Here is a 19,162-nt window from a genome sequence, read left to right on the forward strand (position 1 = left end):
TTTTTATTTCAGATTGCTCCTCTTCCTTTTCCATAACTAACCTCAACCTTATGATCCTATGATCACTTTTGCCTACACGTTCCCTGACTGACACTTGATCCACTTGACTCACCTCATTCCGCAGGACCAGATCCATCAATGCCTTCTTCCTCGTTGGGCTGGAAACATACTTTTATGTCTTGGGTAAATGAGTTTGTTGGCTAATCAAACTCTAACTGTATGTCTTCCTATGTTCTCATCATTGCTGCTTGCAATCAATAATGAGGAGAGACTGATGTAAGGATAACAGTGATGGTTTATTGAGGCATAGGGCAGAGCACCAGATCATATGTGCTCACTCAGAAACCTCCAGAACTAGACTTCCAGTTCTCAGTTGCCCATGCTGTACAGTGATACATCAGTACTGTCACACAATCAGTACACTTGCATTCTCTTAAAGGTACAGATACCTCACTTTGCCACACATACTGATCAAGAATATTCTCCTGAACACACTTCAGAAAGTTTTCCTCCACTAAAGTTTTCCTTTTCGCTATTACTATCCCAGTTTATATTAGGATAATGAAAGCCCTCCATTGTCACCCTATAGTTCTTGCACCTCTTTGTAATTGCCCTGCAAATTTACTCCAACAGAGGATGTGCTGACAATATCAGCAAAATAGACCAATGCGAGAGATAAATGTTTATGTGATAGGATAAGTTCAGAAGAGACGATTAAACAAAAGCAGGTGCTCAAAATCTGAAATAAAAACAGAAAATATTCTGATGAAAGGTCATTGATCTGAGAATCTGTTTCTCTCTCCACAGATCTTTTATTTTATTTTTATTTTATTTCATTTTTATTTTAATCGGGTACAGAATAAAGAAGCTGGTGTAACCCTATATGTTATAGGCACTTGGGAGGTAAATTAAGTTTACTCTGTTCAAGGTAGAAAACATAGAACAGAAGTAGGCTATTCAGCCCTTTGAGCCTCTTCCACCATTCAGTGAGATCATGCTGCTCTGTATTCTAAATCCATTTACCTGCCATGGCTCCCCAGCCCTTAATACCTTTGGCTAGCAAAAACCTATCATGCTCAGATTTAAAGTTATTCATTGAGCTGGCTTCTGTGACCTTTTGTCGGAAAGATTTCCACGCTTCTACCACCCACAGTGCAAAGAAATGTTCCCTAAGTTCTCCCTTGAAAGGCCTGGCTCTTGATTCCAAGGCTGTGTCCCCTTTGTCCAAGATTTCCCCAACGGCAGGAAAAAAATCTCTCTTTACTCCATCAATTCCTTGCCAACCCCAAAAGCTTCTATTAAATCAACCCTTAATGGTCTCTATTCAAGGGAATATGACAACAACTGCTTGCATTTATTTTGCACCATAAACAGAGTGAAACATCCCAAGATGCTTTAAAGGAGGGATCAGAGTTAGAGTTGGAGAGGTTTAGGGAGGGAATTCCAGAATTTTGAGCTTGGCATTGAAGGCATAGGTGCCAATGGTGGATTGACTAAAATTGGGATTCGCAAGAGACCAAACTTATGGAATCACACTTCATAATTTAATCCTTGGAGCCCCGATGAATATGCATCTCACTTCTTCCAAATTCAAAAACAACTAGTCTAGTTAGAATTCCCAGATGTAAAAATAAATCTAAACTGATACAATAAGTGTTGTGTAGACCATCATAAGGTCAGCACTCGGAGGAGGAACATTTGCTCATAAAGAGATTAGGAGGGCATTTGAGAACAAAATTGTTCTAGTGGGAAAGCACAACCAACCCAATATAAACTAGAAAATCTCAAGTGGTTTAGAGTCAAGTTGGTAAATCCAATGCATGACTGATGTTTGGGCTAAATGTGTGAAGGAGGTCACAAGAGATAATGCTCATCTTGACCTGTTATTTGTAAAATACCTGGAAAATATACAGAAAATGGAAGTTGTACCTTTGGGGGTGCAGAAACCACAGAATGCTATTACACAATTCATTCTCCAGGTGTGGGCACCACTGGCAAGGCCGCCATTTAATATCCATCCCCTGTGCCCAGAAAAAAGTGGTGCTCAGCTTCCCCCTTGAACCTCTGTAAATTAAGTATTAAGTAGGGAATTCCATGATTTTGACCCAGTGATGATGAAGGAGTGGTGAAAAATGTAACATCAAGATGATCAGCAACCTGGAAGGGAATTTTGAGATACTCGTTTCCCATGCACCTAATCCTTATAGGTTGCAATGGTTTTGAAGGAGCTGCTGAAGAAGCCTTTGCGAATGCATCTTGTAGATGGTACACACTGCAACTACAGTGTATTGATAGTTGGGCTAGTGGATGAGATACTGATCAAATAGACTGATTTGTGCTGATTGGTGTCAAGCTTCTATAAAACTCATTAATAATTTTAATAGGCTGATTTGATAACCCCATAATGATCTAAACTTAAGGGAAGACACGCCAAGTTTATACAACTCATCTTTATAATTTAACCCTTTAAGCCCTTGAGAATCTGTGCTGTACTCCTTCCAAAGCCAATATCACTCTTCTGCAATCACTGTGCAAAGTTATATTGAGCGCCAGTTTTCCTGGATTAGGCAGCTCTAGATCTGCTCCCAGGCCCAATTGCAATCTGCTTTGGGATGTCTTCCTGTGAGTGGCACAAGGAAATCTGGCACAATGAAGAGAACTTTGATATGAAAAAAATCAATTCTATTGTAGGTTTTCATTCATAGTCCATTTTATCATATCTCTCAGAAACATCTCAAAACACGTGTAATGAATGGGCAAATATGACAACTGATTTGCAGCCAACAATAGTTGCTTAATCCTTTAGTCTGGTTTTGTGATTTTTGTTGAGTTGAGAACGTTGGCCAGGCCAATTTCCTGCTCTTTGAATAATACCATAGGATGTTTTACATCCATAGGAGGACAGTAGATTGTGTTGTCAGAGGAATACCTCACATCTGCAACAATGGAACACAGCCTCAAGGGGAGATGGTGGTATAGTGATAATGTCACTGAACTAGTAATTCTAAGGTCCAAGCTAAATCTCTGAGGACACAGGATCAAATCTCACCACAGCATCTGGCAGAATTTAAATTAAATAAATTTTAAAATCTGGAATTAAAAGCTCATCTCAGTAATGGTGACTATGAAACCATTGATTGCCATTAAAAACCCATCTGGTTCACTAATGTCCTTTAGGGAGGGAAATCTGCTGTCTTCACCTGGTCTGGCCTACATGTAGCTCCAGACCCACAGCAATGTGGTTGACTCTTAACTGCTCCCTGAAATGGTTGAGCAAGCCACACAGAACAAGGGCAATTAGGGATGGGCAACAAATGCTGGTCTTGGCAGTGACATCTACATCCCATGAAAGAATTTAAAAAATGCTGGCTGTATGGAATACATATGTGTTCAAGTCCTGACCTTCTGCTTACAAGAAGCAAGAATAACATCAACTGAGCTAATAGGTGTCAACATTGTAGAATAATACTTATGGGAGCAGATACAATGTATATGTTAATGAATGAATTTGCTTTGAACAAATATCACATATTTCCAGATTCAATGAAAATTTTAATGAATGAATTCACTTTGAACAAATATCTCATATTTCCAGACAGTGAATATATTACCAAATAAGTTCACTTTGAAAAATATCACATATTTCAAATATTTTTCAAATATAAAATATTTTTCTTTTTTTTGAATAAAAACAGCAAACGTATGCCCATCCTGTGCTTACACCTTAACTATAAAATCCAAGATAAACTTTGCAATAAAGTAGTACCAAGATTATGAGAGATTTAATGGTTGGTTGACATATATACTGTTGTACATAACAGTCGCATCAAATATTCCTTTGTGCTCCCTGTCAATTTAGACAAAAAAAAGCAACGAATCTCATTTCTTATAGCATTATCCAATTGTTCACCCCAGCATTTTGTAAAATTTATATTTTCCGTATTTTGAAGAAATGATCATACCAACACCATACTTTGATATTTGTACTTCAAGTATTGAAACACATGTGGTGCTGTACTGCATTTTAGGGCAGAGTAATGAGCCCTGTGCAACTCTTTTGAGCTCCTGGAGCACAGCTGCAGTTGAATGAGCTCCCATCAGTAGGGGGTCAGATTAAACATGACTACAACATTGAGAACTGTAGTTTGAGATTCCTCAAACAGATCCCCACTGGAGCGACGCAACAATGCTGCTGGGAGCTAGAGGCACATATGTTCCCATTGAAAACTGGCATTGTTGCTTCTTTGTTATTTCTTGCAGTTTCTACAGGTGGATCTTTTTTCAAACAGGATTGACTTGAAGGACTGTTTGACATGATAAAGCGGGCCCAATTTGGCCCCGGCATTGTGAACCAAAATTTAGATCACTGAACGCTGTTTGGGCTGACACATGAAGAATAGTGCATGGATAAAGTCACAGAAGGACACTGTTCGATCAGGAATTGTACCTCAGAAAGGAGTTTGGGTAAAGTGGTGTAACAATCTAACAGTCTGCCTAAGTGTTATTCAGTAATGCATTTAGTCACTTTGCAAGTAAAAATGTAAAAGTACCTAATGGCCAATTAGGCATGTTGCAGTCATCCTCTGTAGAACTGGTTTTCTCACTAAGCAATTTCTAGCAACGAATAAAACAATTAAATTCTACCCCAGCCTTGCAATGCTGAGTCAGCATGAAATAGATCAAGCATATCTCATTGATAAGTACATAGATATTAAAAATACACTGCACATGATTTGAAATCAACAGATTTTCCTATCCATTGCATCTTAAAAGAAAATCTTAGGGCAGAATACTGGAACATTTAGATGTTTTAATTGAATGTTCCAAAACTAGAGGCCAGAAATATATAACAGTTACTGATAAATCCAATAAAGAATTCAGGAGAGGTTTCTTCACACAAACAGTAGTTAGAATGTGGAACTTGCTACCAGATAGGGTGGCTGAGGCAACTACTTGGATTAATTTAAGGAGAAACTAGATAAACACATGAGGGAGAAAGGAAAAGGATATGCTGATAGATTCAGTTGAAGCAGGGCAGTGGAGACTTGAGTGGAGTGTAAACACTCGCATAAGTGAATTGGGCTGAATGGCCTATCTCTCTACTATGAATTCTATGTAATGAATGCATTCTGTTTAGCACTATAAATTGTGGAGTTAAGCAGTTGCAGAGCAATGAACATTGGGAGGAACTGCAGGGATAAGATTAAAATCAGGTTGCAAACCCATTTAAAATATTGGAGGTGTGTTTAGTGGGATGCACTAACATAGATTAAGTATATCAATGAAAATAAATGGATCTGACTGTAAGTGATCAGGGGGACCATAATGCCCAATTGCAACACCAAGCTGAGGTGCAGAGAGGGACAGGCACATTGGATGACCTTTCTCATGGGTCTCCTCCTGAGCCTGGCCAAAGTAGCGGTCTACAGTTCAGGTCAGGTGCAGCTAGCTCTGCCTTCCTCTCTTCCATGCATGGCCCTGGACAATGACCAGGCAGTGTTCATTTCAGTCCTTGTTGTGCCACAGGTGGGCACTGCCAAGGTCTGAAGGACATTTTTAAAAATCTTTCGTGGGATGTAAACGCCTCTGGCAAAGCCAGCATTTTGTTGCTGATCCCTGACTTATGCAAGTTTCCTTTATTTTTGCAGCTTGTCCTGGGTTGGATGACATTGGAACAACACATGGTGAGGGGGAGGGTGGGAGATGAGCTGGAAAGGTAACACAGTGAGTGGCAGGTCACGTGACAGCGGCGATTCCGACGCCGACGTCTGACGCAGGTGTCGGTGGGCGGGGCGAATAACGCATGACGTCGGAGAACGTGCCTGTCTCCAGATTCCAAATCAGCTGTGCGGGGCCGGATGGCGCGCCACTTCCAGAGGAGCGACTGTGGACACAGGGGAGAAGGATTGAAGGCCAGCAGGTCTGTGCCCCCGGGGCAGCTCCTCTACTCCACTTCGCCCTACACGTGCATCCCCTCCAAGAAAGCCAGAGGCTCCGTCTGCGAACACTGCTTTTCCAGGTACCAGTCAGGTCTGACTTGCTGCATGTTGCCCATTGCTGAGTTGTGTCCTGTACCTGTCGCTATGCCTGTAGCAACTGTCAAGGAGGCGGAATACACTGTACACACCTTCACATTAGGACCGGACACCCCGTGTTTAAGTTTATTCGTCATCTGTATAGCTCTTGATTTAAAGCTTTAGCATTCATGATCTTAATATGTTTGATAAGCAGCGCAGGAGAGATTGACAGTTGTAAGAAGGTGCTGGGATAACCAGGGACACAATCCCCCTGCTTCAGGAATAAAAACAGAAAGTGCTGGAAAACTCAGTAGGTCTGGCAGCATCCGTGGAGAGAGAAACGGAGTTAATGTTTCCACTCCAATATGACTCTTCCAAAGAAGACTCCTCGAGGAAGTTTGTAATCATTGCCTTGCTATTATCTGAGTACATTATCTGTGTATTGTTTACTCATAGGTCGAGGGGAAAAAAAAGACTTTAGCTTGTGTAGCGGCCGTAGGAAGTCCGTGAAGCACTTTTCAAATATAGTCACTGTGAAGTGTGGTAGCCAGCATTGTGCTGAACAAGCATCCCCAGACACAAATGTAGTCATGATCAGAATCTGTTGGTTGAGGGATGCTGTAGTGTTAATATACGTTCAAAAGCAAGTTTGTTATGTTGTCTGGCAATATGAGGCAGAAGAGAGGATTTGGAAGAACCGGTCCGTTTGAACGGAAGTGCAGTGAAGTTGGGTGGATTCACGGGGCAAGGTGATGCTGTCGGCTTCATGTGTGATTGGAATTGCGTTGAGATTAAACCCGGCTGGCACAGGGTAGATAAACTGTATTTACATCTGGTAGGTATAAGGAGATTTGCTGTTAATGTGGAAGACGGAATGAAAGCTGTTTGAAACCAGATGTGGAAAATGTAAAGACTCAGATTCCTAACAAAAGCAGAAATTTGAGGTACTTTAAGGATATGAAGATTAAGTAAAACCATGTTAATCAACCCATTAAAAAACCCCTGATATCCAGATAAGGAACCTGAGTTTTTTTTCATTTCTGGGGTGTGGGCATCACTGGCAAGGTGGCATTTATTGCCCTGCCCCAATTGTTCCTGGGAAGGTGCAAGGGTAGAGGTTTGGTAGGAGTAAGTGGTTTGCTAGGCCATTTCAGAGGGTAGTTAAGAGTCAACCACCTTGTTGTGGGTCTAGAGTCACATGTAGGCCAGACCAGGAAAGGACAGCAGATTTCCATCCTTAAAGGATGTTAGTGAGCCAGATTTGGTTTTACACAATCTGATAGTTTCATATTCACCATTACAGATACTAGTCTTTGATTCCATGGTGAGACTTAAACTCACAACTCTGGATGATTAGTGCAGTCATCTGGCTTACTAGTCCGGTAACATAACCATTATGCTACAGTGCCTGTGTTTATCTGAATGCCCGAAGCATTGGGAATAAACTGGAATTATCAGGGAGGTGGTGGCATTGTGGTAATGTCACTGAGCTGGTAATCTGGATGCCCAGACTAATGCTCTGGGAAAGTGGGTTCAAATCCCACCACGGCAGCTGGTGGAATTTTAATTCAATTAACAAATCTGGAATTGAAAGCCAGTCTCAATGATGGTGATTATGAAACTATCATCGATTATTGTAAACACCTATTTGGTTCACTGATACCCATTAGGGAAGGAAATCTGCCATCCTTACTTGGTCTGGCCTACATATGACTCCAGACCCCGCAGCAATGTGGTTGACTCTTAACTGCTCCCTTAAATGTTCAGTTCAAGGGCAATTGGGGATGGGTAACAAATGCTGGCTTTGCCAGTGGCACCCACATGCTGTGAAAGGATAAATAAAGATCCGGAGGAGTTCAACATGGACACATCAGTTGTTGAGAATAGATGGCAATTATAAGAGGGGTAGCTTTTAGCAAGTATGGATGGAAAGGAAGTTGGAAAAATATTTCATGAGAGAGAGGAAAAAATAAATTAGATCAGATTATCTTTTGAGAGTCAAAGAATTTGCACGGCACAGGAGGCCATTTCACTGTTGCATTTTGGCATTGTTTCCTGCCAGAGTGATCTAAAACACATTCATAGAACAATTACATGGAGTTTTACGGTGCAGGAACAGACCATTTGAGCCAACAGGTTTATCCTGGTTCTTATACTCCACATGAGTCAATATCTCCTGTCTTGCATCTCTCTCTGCTTAAAATATTCATCCAATTTTTCTTTGAAAAGGTGGAGTGGTCTTTGTTTGCACCATCCTTGTGACCCCTGCTTGAACAATTCTGTGCAAAGAAATTTTACCTAATACACTCAGTTTTAAAGTGACGAGTATTCATTGCTATCTCCCCCCCACCCCCCCCACAACCTACCCATCAGCGGAAATTGCCTTTTTGTTTTTCATCTCTGCAAAACCTGTCATAGCTCTTAACTTTCCATTAAACCTTCTTCTAAGCCTTCTTTGACCTCATGGTAATAATCACACTGCCTCAAGTATCCCTCTGATCGATAGTTTCCCATCCCTGGCATCATCATGGTGAATCCATTTTGTATGCCCTGTGTGGTTTTAAGGCACTTTCTCCAATGAAGCACACTATGATCTAACCAATGTTTTGCACAAATTCAGCATTCCACCTTTAAATATTACTGAAAAGAGAGATGTGTTTCCAAAGCTTTCCATCTTGCAGCCATCAGGACAAATGCAAGAATGCCAAATTTCTAATGATCACAACAATTTATACTACAGGAGAAAAAGGCGCTGACTGACTGTGGCATTGCCATGGAGAAAGCAACGGGGAACTGTAGGCCCTCCCACCTTCTGGGTAATTCAAAAAAGGCACAACGCTTGAACTTATTTCTTTTGTTTGCAGAGAATGTGTATGAAAGCATGTCGCTTCTAGTTTGTGTGAATGAGCCAATTTGTGAGCTAGACTGATTATCTTAAATTGGTTGTTATTGTAGTGCAATTTCTCTAATTTCTAATAATTAATTACTAACTTCCTTCTTTACTCTTGTACTCTGTTCCAATTTTTTGACGTTTTTGTGCCTAGGCTACAAGCACTTGCATGTTCAGACAGTTCTGTATTTGATCCTCTAGATTTCCTTGTTTATACATCCATTTAGCATCTTTCCACTATATATTTTTTCCCATTCCTTATTTTCACTGACATATCATGGAACACTTATCCACATTAAATCATATTTCTTTGTTTAAAAAAAACATACTTGAGATGTAGGCCTTTGTGGCAAGGCCAACACTTATGACTCATCCCTGGTTGCTCTGACAACTGGGTGGCTTGCTAGACCAGTTCAGTGGACAGGTAAGAGTCAATCACGTTCGGGTGGGACTGAAGTCAGATTATGGCCAGATTATGTATGGATGTCAGGGTTCTTTCACGAAATTAGTTTGGGTTTTAAGTCAGTTAGTTTGGGTTTTAAATCACATTCTGACAACTTTATGCTCACTTTTACCATTAACCCGCTTTTTGTTTCCTGTTTTTTTTTAAGAACTGAATTCAAATTCTCAAAATGCTTAGATGGGATTTGAACTTGTTCTCGGGGTTTATTAGTCTGGCAACATAATCACTACACAACTATTTGCCTGCCTCCCTCCGCCTCCACCTCCCACATGCATTAACCAACAAAAAAAACAAGTGCTAACTCTTGGGGTTACCCCACCTCCAACCCTTCCCTGAATTGAAGCGATGCCCATTCACCTTGACTTTTTGCTCCTCATTTAGCACCAATGAAATTTCTCTCTGTGCTGCAACATTTCCTGTTGTAAAATGCACTTGAAGTTTTTATTTAAATGAACCTCTTATTAGGCACTTTCTTCTGAAAATCCAAGTCTATACTGAATCTACCATGACAGAGTCCTTCTCCCCCTGTAGGAAAGGTAATGGTAAACTAGAGTTCTCCACATGCACTGGGGTTTGTGCAATTAATAAGAGAGATAATGTCACCTGATGCAGTGTAATGCCCAAATGGTTTGAGAAGCAGTGTTCCAATCACACTGTGATCAGCCAATTAGCATTCTCTTCTCATGTGGTATAAATTGTTGTTCTCTTTGCATTTGGTACACTTGTGAATTGTCCTGATAAGTGTAAGGTGAAATGCTTCGACAACAAAAGCTTTCTTTTTCCTGCAATGCACTAGGTGTTATGCATCATGTTTGGACTTTTTTATGCCTGGAGAGAAATCAGAATGACATCTATGATTTACAAGTCATGGCAGCATCTGGAGGTGAAGGAGTAGAAAATAACTCAGAATTTGGCCCTGAAAGGGACAATGGGAGCTAATTCCTTATTAACTTTCAAAAGGGAATTGGATAAATACTTGCAGAGAAAAAGAATTGCACAGCTAAGGGGAAAGAGTTGGGAAGTGGAATTAATTGGATAGCTCCATCATGGAGCTGGCTTGGGCACAGTGGGCTGAATGCTCTCTCCATCTCTCTATTTCTCTCACTATAGCTATCGTTCGCGCGCTATATCTATCGCTGGCTATATCCCAGCAAAGACCAAAACTTCAGTCAAATAAGGGATGAACTAATTGTGTGCATGTTGCACACGCTGTAGATATTCAAATTTCGGTCACTGATGACCTGAGATTTTGTACTGATTAGGCAATGCCAAGCAGAGGTTTTAAATTGCCATGGATATTTGTAGCAGGAATTGCAATCTGCAAGTCCTACGGAAGAAGGTGCTGGTGATGGAGACTTTGGGGTTTGTCAAGGGTTTCAGGTTACGATGCAGCTCTATGGGGCTCATCATCCTTTCTACCCTCTGGCTTGTGTTAAATGCAGAGAGAAGGTTCTGACTTTACTGGGTGTTTGCCAATGGCTCTAAGGAAGCCAATCATGCTTGACCTTCCTGTTCTTATAAAGTGTCAGCTTGGCTCAGTTGGTAGCAGTGTTTTCGGTCAGTCAGAAGGTTGTGGGTTCAGGACCTGAGCAATCCCCTGTGGTACAGAACATGTGCGGCTTTTGTGGAGATGCTGTCCTTCATGTGAGACATGGAACCGAGGCCTGAAGCCTGGGGGGAGATGGTAGTGTAGTGGTAACATCACTGGGCTAGTATTTCAGAGGCTCATGCTAATGCTGTGGGGGAATGGGTTCAATTCTGGTGGAATTGAAAAGCTCATCTATGAAATGGTGACCATGACAACTATCAACGATTTGTTGTAAAGACCATCTGATTCCCTAGTGTCCTTTAGGGAAGAAAATCTGCTGTTCTTACCTGATCTGGCCTATGTATGACCCCAGACCCAAAGCAATGTGGTTGACCCTTATCTGCTCTTTGCAATGGCCTGACATCTACTCAGTTCAAGGGTAATTCGGGATGGCCAGCAAATCCTGGCCTTGCCAGTGACATCATATCCCTTGAAAGAATTGAGATATAAAAACGCACTTGTTGCGGTGAGTGTTAAAGGTCCTGTGGCACTATTCAGAGAAGGGAAGGGAGTTCTCATGATATGCTAGTCAACCTTCTGTTTATTCAACTAGTCATTTTATTTAATTGTTGTTTGTGAGGTCTTGTGTGCAAACTGATATAGTCACCCAAATGACAGTAGCTGCACAATGTGTGAAATGCATGGGGATCTTTGTTGTGCTTTTTCGAGAGCACCTACCAAACCTGTTTCCTTCACACCTCGAAGGGCAAGAGCAGAAGCACAGTGGAGCACGACCAAGCTAAGTCACAGATTACCCTGACATGTATCGTCATGAGCTCAAAATCTCAGAATTCCACCCCCCGCCCAGCCCCAATAGCACCGTGGGAGTCCCCTCACCACATAAACTGCAGTGGTTCAAGGCGGCAGCTCACTGTCATCTTCTCGAAGGCAGTTAGGGATGGGCAATAAATGTTGGCCTAGCCAGCGATGCCATATTCCCAGTTTAAAAAAAATGTAAAAATTGAGATGAGATCGAGGCACTTAAAAAATCATCCAAAGAATCGGCTTTGAAATGAGTGCTCCTTTGTTAACAGGTGAGGTGGTAAGGCTACTTTTATGTTGGATGGACATAAATTGAGATTTTTGCAATGGGATCTAAGTTGAGCTTTAACACTTTTTTAAATAAGAGGCAATTGCATCCTTTTGTTCTCTTCGTAGAATCGCATAGAATTTACAGCACCAAAGCTCCACACAAACATTCTGTTCCTCCTCCCTGGGTTAACCCTTTTAAATTCATCCATTATTCACCTCAGCCACTTCATGCGGGATCAAGTTCCACATTCTAGCCACGCAAACTGTAGCAGAAGGATTAGCGATTCCTAGATCGCTACCCAAATTTGGTACATCAGGATTTGTACAAGAGGAATGACTGGGCCATTGTGGAGGGTTAATGCAGGCAGAGGAGAAGAACACAGTGTTAATCAATTCAATGTTTAACTCCTTGGAATAAAATGAAACTGCTGCAATGAAACTACATTTTTATTTAATTAGGCAATAGTGAAAATTATATCAAAAGGGATCGTTTAACAGTGCCTGCCAGATTTATTGTACAACTTGATACAGCATAGGAGGTTAACATGCAGGTACAGGAAGCAATTAGGAAGACATTAGGCATATTGGCCTTTCTTGCAAGAGGGTTTGAGGACAAGACTAAGGAAGCCTTATTGCTTATTGCGTAGGCTTTGGTGAGACCACCCAGAGTACCTACTGAAGGAACAATATACCTGCCTTGGAGGGGGTGCAGTGACCAGATTGCTTTCTAGGGTAAGAGTATTGCCCTATGACGGGGCTCTGCAAGCTGTGGCTCAATAAGGACCCTTGCGGCTCCTGAACGTGACCAGTCGCATCCATTTTGATAATTTAATGGCTTGTTTCATTTTTATTAACTTTTTATTAACGTTGTACTTGTGAGAAAGCATCACGCAATTAACAACTTTTCTTTTTGCAGAAACCTTTCATATGTCACTGAAATGTGTCAGTCCAGTTTTTCATTATTATTGGCATTTAGGTAACAGCATACCCGTGTCAGCTGTGGCTCAGCTGGTAACACTGTCGCCTCTTGAGTCATAAGGTTCCAGGTTCAAGTCCTGCTCCGGATCTTGACCACAAAAAATCCAGGCTGACACTCCAGTGCAGTAATGAGGGAGTGTTGCACTGTCGGAGGTGCCATCTTTCAGATAAGACGATAAACTGAGACCCTGCCTGGCTGACTGGATAGGATCCCATGACACTATTTTGAAGGAGAGCAGTGGAGTTATCTCTGGTGTCCTGGCCAATCTTTATCCCCCAGTCACCAACATAAACAGGTTATCTGGTCATTATCACACTGCTGTTTGTGGGATCTTGCTGTACACAAATTGGCTGCCACATTTCCTACATTACAACAGTGACTACGCTTCAAAAAGTACTTCATTGGCTGCAAAGGACTTTGGAACGTTCTGTTGTTGTGAAAAACGCTACATTATTGCAAGTACATCTTTGTTTCTTCATTCTTAAAATATCGTATTTTTGGCTAAAATTAAAAAAAGGTTCTTTTTATTAAGGTTGCAGGTGAGGAGAAATTTCTCCATTCAACGGGTAGTGAATCTTTGAAATTCTCTATCCAAAATGGCTGTGCACGCTCAGCCATTGAGTATATTTAAGACTGAGTTCGATAGATTTTTGGGATTTAAGGGAATCGAGGCTTATTGGGATCGGACAAGTGGAATCAGCTAGGATCTTCTTACATGGTGGGACAGGCTCAAGGGGCCATATATTCTACTCTTGCTCCTCTTGCATTAGCACATGAGAGAGCACTCTGTAGTTTCAGTAAAGACCTTGATTGGCCAACAGATGGGGGTCCTCAGAGTCTCAGAAATAGCTGGAGGTTATAGCAGGCTAGAAGATGTCAGTGGTAGCAAACCTAAACCACTCTTAACACTCTCATCTACGACCCCCCACCCCCCCCACCCCCCGCCCCAACCCACCCCCACCCCCACCCCCCATAGCTCTCTACTTTACTCTGCTTCAAATATCACCCCACATTCCCTTTAAGCAGATTAATGGTCTCTGCTTCCACCACTCCATGTGGACAAGTACCCTATGCTTCAGAACTCTTTGCTGAAGGAAATTTTGCCCAATCCCTCTTCCCCTCTGCCAAATTATCTAAATGTGTTTTTAATTTAAAAAGAAAATTTGATATGCAAAAATCCCCTTGACCTTGGATTATCAACATCCTTCCATCGATGGAAGGTTAGGAGTGTGATGGAATACTCCCCACTTGCCTGGATGGGTGCAGCTCCAACAACACTCAAGAACCTCTACACCCTCCAGGTCAAAGCAGCCCGCTTGATTGGCACCCCATCCATAAACATTCACTCCCTCCATCACTGACACACAGTGGCATCAGTATATACCATCCACAAGATACACTGCAGGAGCTCACCAAGGCTACTTAGACTGCACCTTCCAAATCCACAACCACTACCACCTAGAAGGACAAGGGCAGCAGATAGATGGGAACACCACCACCTGGATGTTCCCCTCCAAGTCACTCACCATCCCGACTTGGAAATATATCGCCGTTCCTTCACTGTCGCTGGGTCAAAATCCTGTAACTCCCTTCCTAACAGCACTGTGGGTGTACCTACACCACATGGACTGTAGTGGTTCACGAAGGCAGCTCATCATCACCCTCTTAAGGGCAATTAGGGATGGGCAATAGATGCTGGCCCTGCCAGCGATGCCCACGTCCCATGAATGAATATATATAAAAAAGTAAGGTGATGGGGATGCTGCAAATTGAATCCATTTGGGTAGCTTCACATGGTGCATTTTGCTAATGGCTGAAAAGACCAAATTGATGAAAAGCCGGTTTTGTCACAGATGTGAAGTGGTCATCGGGTATCGTTGTGGGTTGTTGTTTTTGGTGTTGGTGCCAGTTGCCAAGCCCCCATAGCCACTGATTGGCATGAAGGGGCACTCTGACCCACAGGTGATGTCACCATTTCCCTCTGTCATTAGCTGGTGCCTCCAAGGTTTAAAAAAAAATCAATGTTTAGGGCCTTCACATCACACTTGCAGGCATCCTTGAAGCAGAGCTTTGGGCACCTGCACTGCTCGCCTGGCCCCAGTTACCTCATCTGCAGAAAGTCGTTTGGTCCGGGACCATCTTCTATCAGGTGAATGTGCCCTGCCTAGCGAAATTGCTTCTGTTTGAGTGTCTTAGTGATGAATATTTTAACAAATGAGATCTAGAACTTATGAAATGTTTAATCACAAAAATATGAAATTCTACAGAAAACTTGCTTGGATTAAAAGCCTTAACATTACAGCCATACACTCGATGTTATATGACATCATTTTATTGATGGCTTATGCATCACCCACCAGCTAAACTCACAGATGACGGTAACGAAAAGGCTTGTTTTGTTTAAAAAATTTTATGAACATTGTACTTATGAGAAAGTATCAGCAACTTTTGTGTGAGAATGTTTTTAAATGTCAGTAGTCAACAGCCCTTTTCCTTGATATTAATACATGTAGATTTCTGAGTGCCAGGAAATTGGTGTTGCATAGAAATCTATAAATGTGTCTCCGTCTTGTTTTTATTATTGCCATTTTAACAGCATTGTGGCTCTTAAGGTATTGAAGTTGTTTCTGGACATTGTAGCTGGCGGGGCGTTACCCCAAAGATGCGCTGCGAACCCCCCTCCCCCAACCCCAGGAAGTCCCAGGATAAGGTTTGCCCTGGGAAGTTCAAACTTCCGTTGGGGAATTGCCCTACAATCAGAGCTGCCTGAAAGTATGATATAAATCACAAAATTTGAATGGTTCTGACTGTCTGACAGTAATGGTTACCCAGGAAAATTTGGAATTAAAATCACTTCTAACGCCTGGGTAAGGGAAACCATGGTCAAGTGACAGTGTTGCTCCATTGAGACCAACACTCACTAATCTTGCAACACAGCTTCAAATCTCATCACAGCAGCTGGTTGGAGATAAATTCACTTAGTGCTTAGAAAGAGTGTAGCACTGACTCCCCCCACCACTGACCACACCATACCACACCACCCCACTGACCACCCGACATCACCGCACCCTCCCACAACACCCAACTACAATCCTCCCCGATTACCTTACAGACCTGCCTTTTCCTTCTCCCCGATTCCTAAAAGTGGCTGGACATTGCAATATACCTGCTCTGTGGTAGCTAGTGTTGTTTTTAAAAAAGGGGGTGTGACTTCCTTACCTCTGACTCTGCAGCCCTTGACTGAAGGCTTCAGGAGCGCATTCCCTTATGCAGTTCTTGGCTGGCCTGAGCTGGAAGGCCAGGTGAGAAAGGGGCGGCCGGATTTCCCAGGTAAGTAACGAGGATGGAGTGGAAATCCAACTTTGCCACTCTGTGGAAATTCAGGCCATTGTGCTTTTGACTGCATTTTAAAAAGTCGTTCTTCTTTTTATTAATAAGGTTGTCGAACCCTGACCTAGGGGTTCAAACACTTTACAAACGTGAGCGCCAATATATGTAATCCAGGAGAATTTTTGAATTTTTTTGAACAGTGGCATTGACTACAAGAAGTGAGGATGAGAAATTGTTCAGAAGGAGAAGCTGGGGCCATTCTTGGAGAAGAGAAGGCTGAAAGGAGATTTGATAGAGGTGTTCAAAATCATGATGAGTCTAGACAGAGGGAGAAACCGTTCCCATTGGTGGAAGGGTTGAGAACCAGTGGAGCTCGCTTAAACTGATTGGCAAAAGAACCAAAGGTGACATGAGGACAAGTTTTTATTTTGCACAGTGAGTGGTTAATATATGGAATATACTGCTTAAGGGTGGTGGAGGCAGATGTAGTATAAGGACCTGGCACATATAGAGTTAATGTGGGACTGAACACAGTACCTCCCACTCAGTGATGTAAGACAGCACATGACCTACACCCAGGGTCAGTCTAGTATTGGACAGAGCCATGTGTACCAGCAAGCATGGAGACAGCTCCCAGCTTGTACCCTTTACTGTATATTTGTAATTAATTCTAATAGTCAATAAAGACTTACATATGACTATGAAGACTTCTTCAGACCTACCGAACTCTAGCCAACACCTTACAAACAATCGTGGTTTTCAAAAGCGAATTGGATAATTACCTGAAGAGAGAAAAGTTGTAGGGCTGTGGTGAAAAGGTGGGGGCTTGGGACAAGCTGAGTTGCCCTCTCTTTTGTAGAGGACTGACATGGACACAGCATGCTGAATGCCCTCCTGTGTTTTAACCATTCTGATTCTATATGTGACGTATGAACTGTGATCCTTAGGATTTACCCAAAGCTGTCACTTAATGGCTGCTTAATTTGAGTTTTGTTTGTGGTCAAGGTGAAAATTATTGCTGCAGGACAAATCTTTGACTTTTCACACTTCTTTTTCTATGTGTGTGAGTAGGTTTTACAGCAAAAGTTGCAGAGGTTGAACTGGCTGAAAAGGAAAGCTGGAATCCTTAAACATCAGGTAGATTATTTTCTCAATAGCTCATGTACAGCCTTGAGATGATGGGCTAAGACGTAACATAGTTTAAATTCGGGGCTGGTTCCCAAACTAAAATGTTGCCCCCCTTGTTGGATCACCGACTTTGGTGATGTGTAGCAATCTGACTGTTGCTTTTCCCACATTGGCTGCCCTTTAAACATGGGCTCAGAACCAACGACTGAAGCTCATTTGATTGGATCCCTTTTAAGGAGGTCTTGTGGCGCAGTGGGTAGCGTTCACATCCCATGTCAGGACTTGATGGCTGTGGAAGGTGCGTTTATAACGTGTCCAGATAGGTTGTAGCCTGTAAATCCTTCCAATACGCCTGGTGGCAGGCGGTAAGAGTGAGAGAGTTTCCTGGTCAGCCATTCTGGCAAACTGCTGCTGTGCTTTGCCAAGCGTAACAATGGAAACCCGTGATCACCAATGCCCTTTGGAAAGAGAAACAGAATTAACACTTCGAGCCAGTATGACCCTTCTGAAGAAGAGTCATATAGCCTCGAAACGTTAACTCTGTTTCTCTCTCCGCAGATGCTGCTGGACCTGCTGAGTTTTCCAGCATTTTCTGTTTTCGTGTCAGATTTCCAGCATCTGCGGTATTTTGCTTTTACCATTAGTACCTACTTGGGTTATGTCACCTGGAAGAGGAGGAACCAGTTCCAATCACAGTTTAAGTTTATTTTCATTCCATGTTCTGGCAGTGAGAAGACTGTAATTCCTTCTGAAGGTTGCTCCAGCCTCTATTTTGGTAATCCATGGATTGGTTTGCTTAAATTGCCAGAGCTAGCAGAGGTATGTCTGTTGGAATACTCCTAAACCAGGATACAGCTGGTAAAACCATTGAGCGGGTCTCATTATACAATTGGGTAACGCATGATCACACCTCAGGCACTGCAAGCAAATCCGCAACTCTATTTTTCTACTACCACCACCACCACCCCGCCCCCTCCAAAATCAGTCTCGTTTAAGCCCAAAAGCATGACCGCCTCAGACTCTACATCCTGGGGCCTGGACAATTGAAAAAGGCTGCTCCCTGATTGGTCAGACTCTGATCATTTTCAGCCCACAAGCACATAAGAATGGTCCAAATTTGCAATATTTATACTTGGTGTTGAAGTTGAGGGAAAATGCAACGTTAGGAGCAGGTTTGGCCGCTGCGAATTGGATTGAAAAGGTTCTTGGTCAACATTCGACCCTCTTGGGCACTCCTGCCTAAAGGAGACTTATCCTGAATCTCTCCCTATCAAAGACATGCCGGTTTCCAGTAATCTAGATGAGGAAGTGGAGCATAAACCCTAGCATGGACTGGTTGGGCTGAATGGCCTGTTTCTGTGCTGAATATTCCATCTCATATTTTGTTGTTTGTACCAAGTTTAGAAAGCTTTGCATATATGGCATTATTCTGCCTCACTAATGTCCTTCAGGGAATGAAATCTGCTGTCCTTACCTGGTCTGGCCTACATGTGATTCCAGGCCCACAGCAATGTGGTTGACTCTTAACCCTCTGAACAAGGGCAATTAGGGATGGGGAATAAATGTTGGTCTAGCCAGCGATGCCCACATCCCATGAATGAATAGTAAAAAAAAGAATATGAGCTGTGTTGAAATGCAGTGGAATTTAGGATGAGGCAGATTGCTTTGGCCAGGGCCGGCTGGATGGGACGATTGACTTGTTTTTAACCCAGGCTTTCTCTGGAAATGGTTTTGA

At 42.4% G+C, this 19,162-nt stretch overlaps 1 protein-coding gene across 2 annotated transcripts in view; it reads left to right on the forward strand.

Annotated features, from left to right (window-relative positions):
- The first annotated feature begins 5,839 nt into the window (after positions 1-5,839).
- Positions 5,840-19,162, forward strand: part of smyd3 (SET and MYND domain containing 3) — a 921,006-nt gene continuing 907,683 nt past the window's right edge. For both annotated transcript variants that reach the window (XM_041182999.1, XM_041183000.1), the window contains exon 1: positions 5,840-6,019. In XM_041182999.1, the coding sequence (XP_041038933.1) occupies positions 5,859-6,019 (161 nt within the window). In that variant the 5' untranslated portion in view covers positions 5,840-5,858. The remainder of the gene's footprint in view (positions 6,020-19,162) is intronic.

This window comes from Carcharodon carcharias, chromosome 2 (assembly GCF_017639515.1).
Source record: "Carcharodon carcharias isolate sCarCar2 chromosome 2, sCarCar2.pri, whole genome shotgun sequence".
Lineage (NCBI taxonomy): Eukaryota > Metazoa > Chordata > Chondrichthyes > Lamniformes > Lamnidae > Carcharodon > Carcharodon carcharias.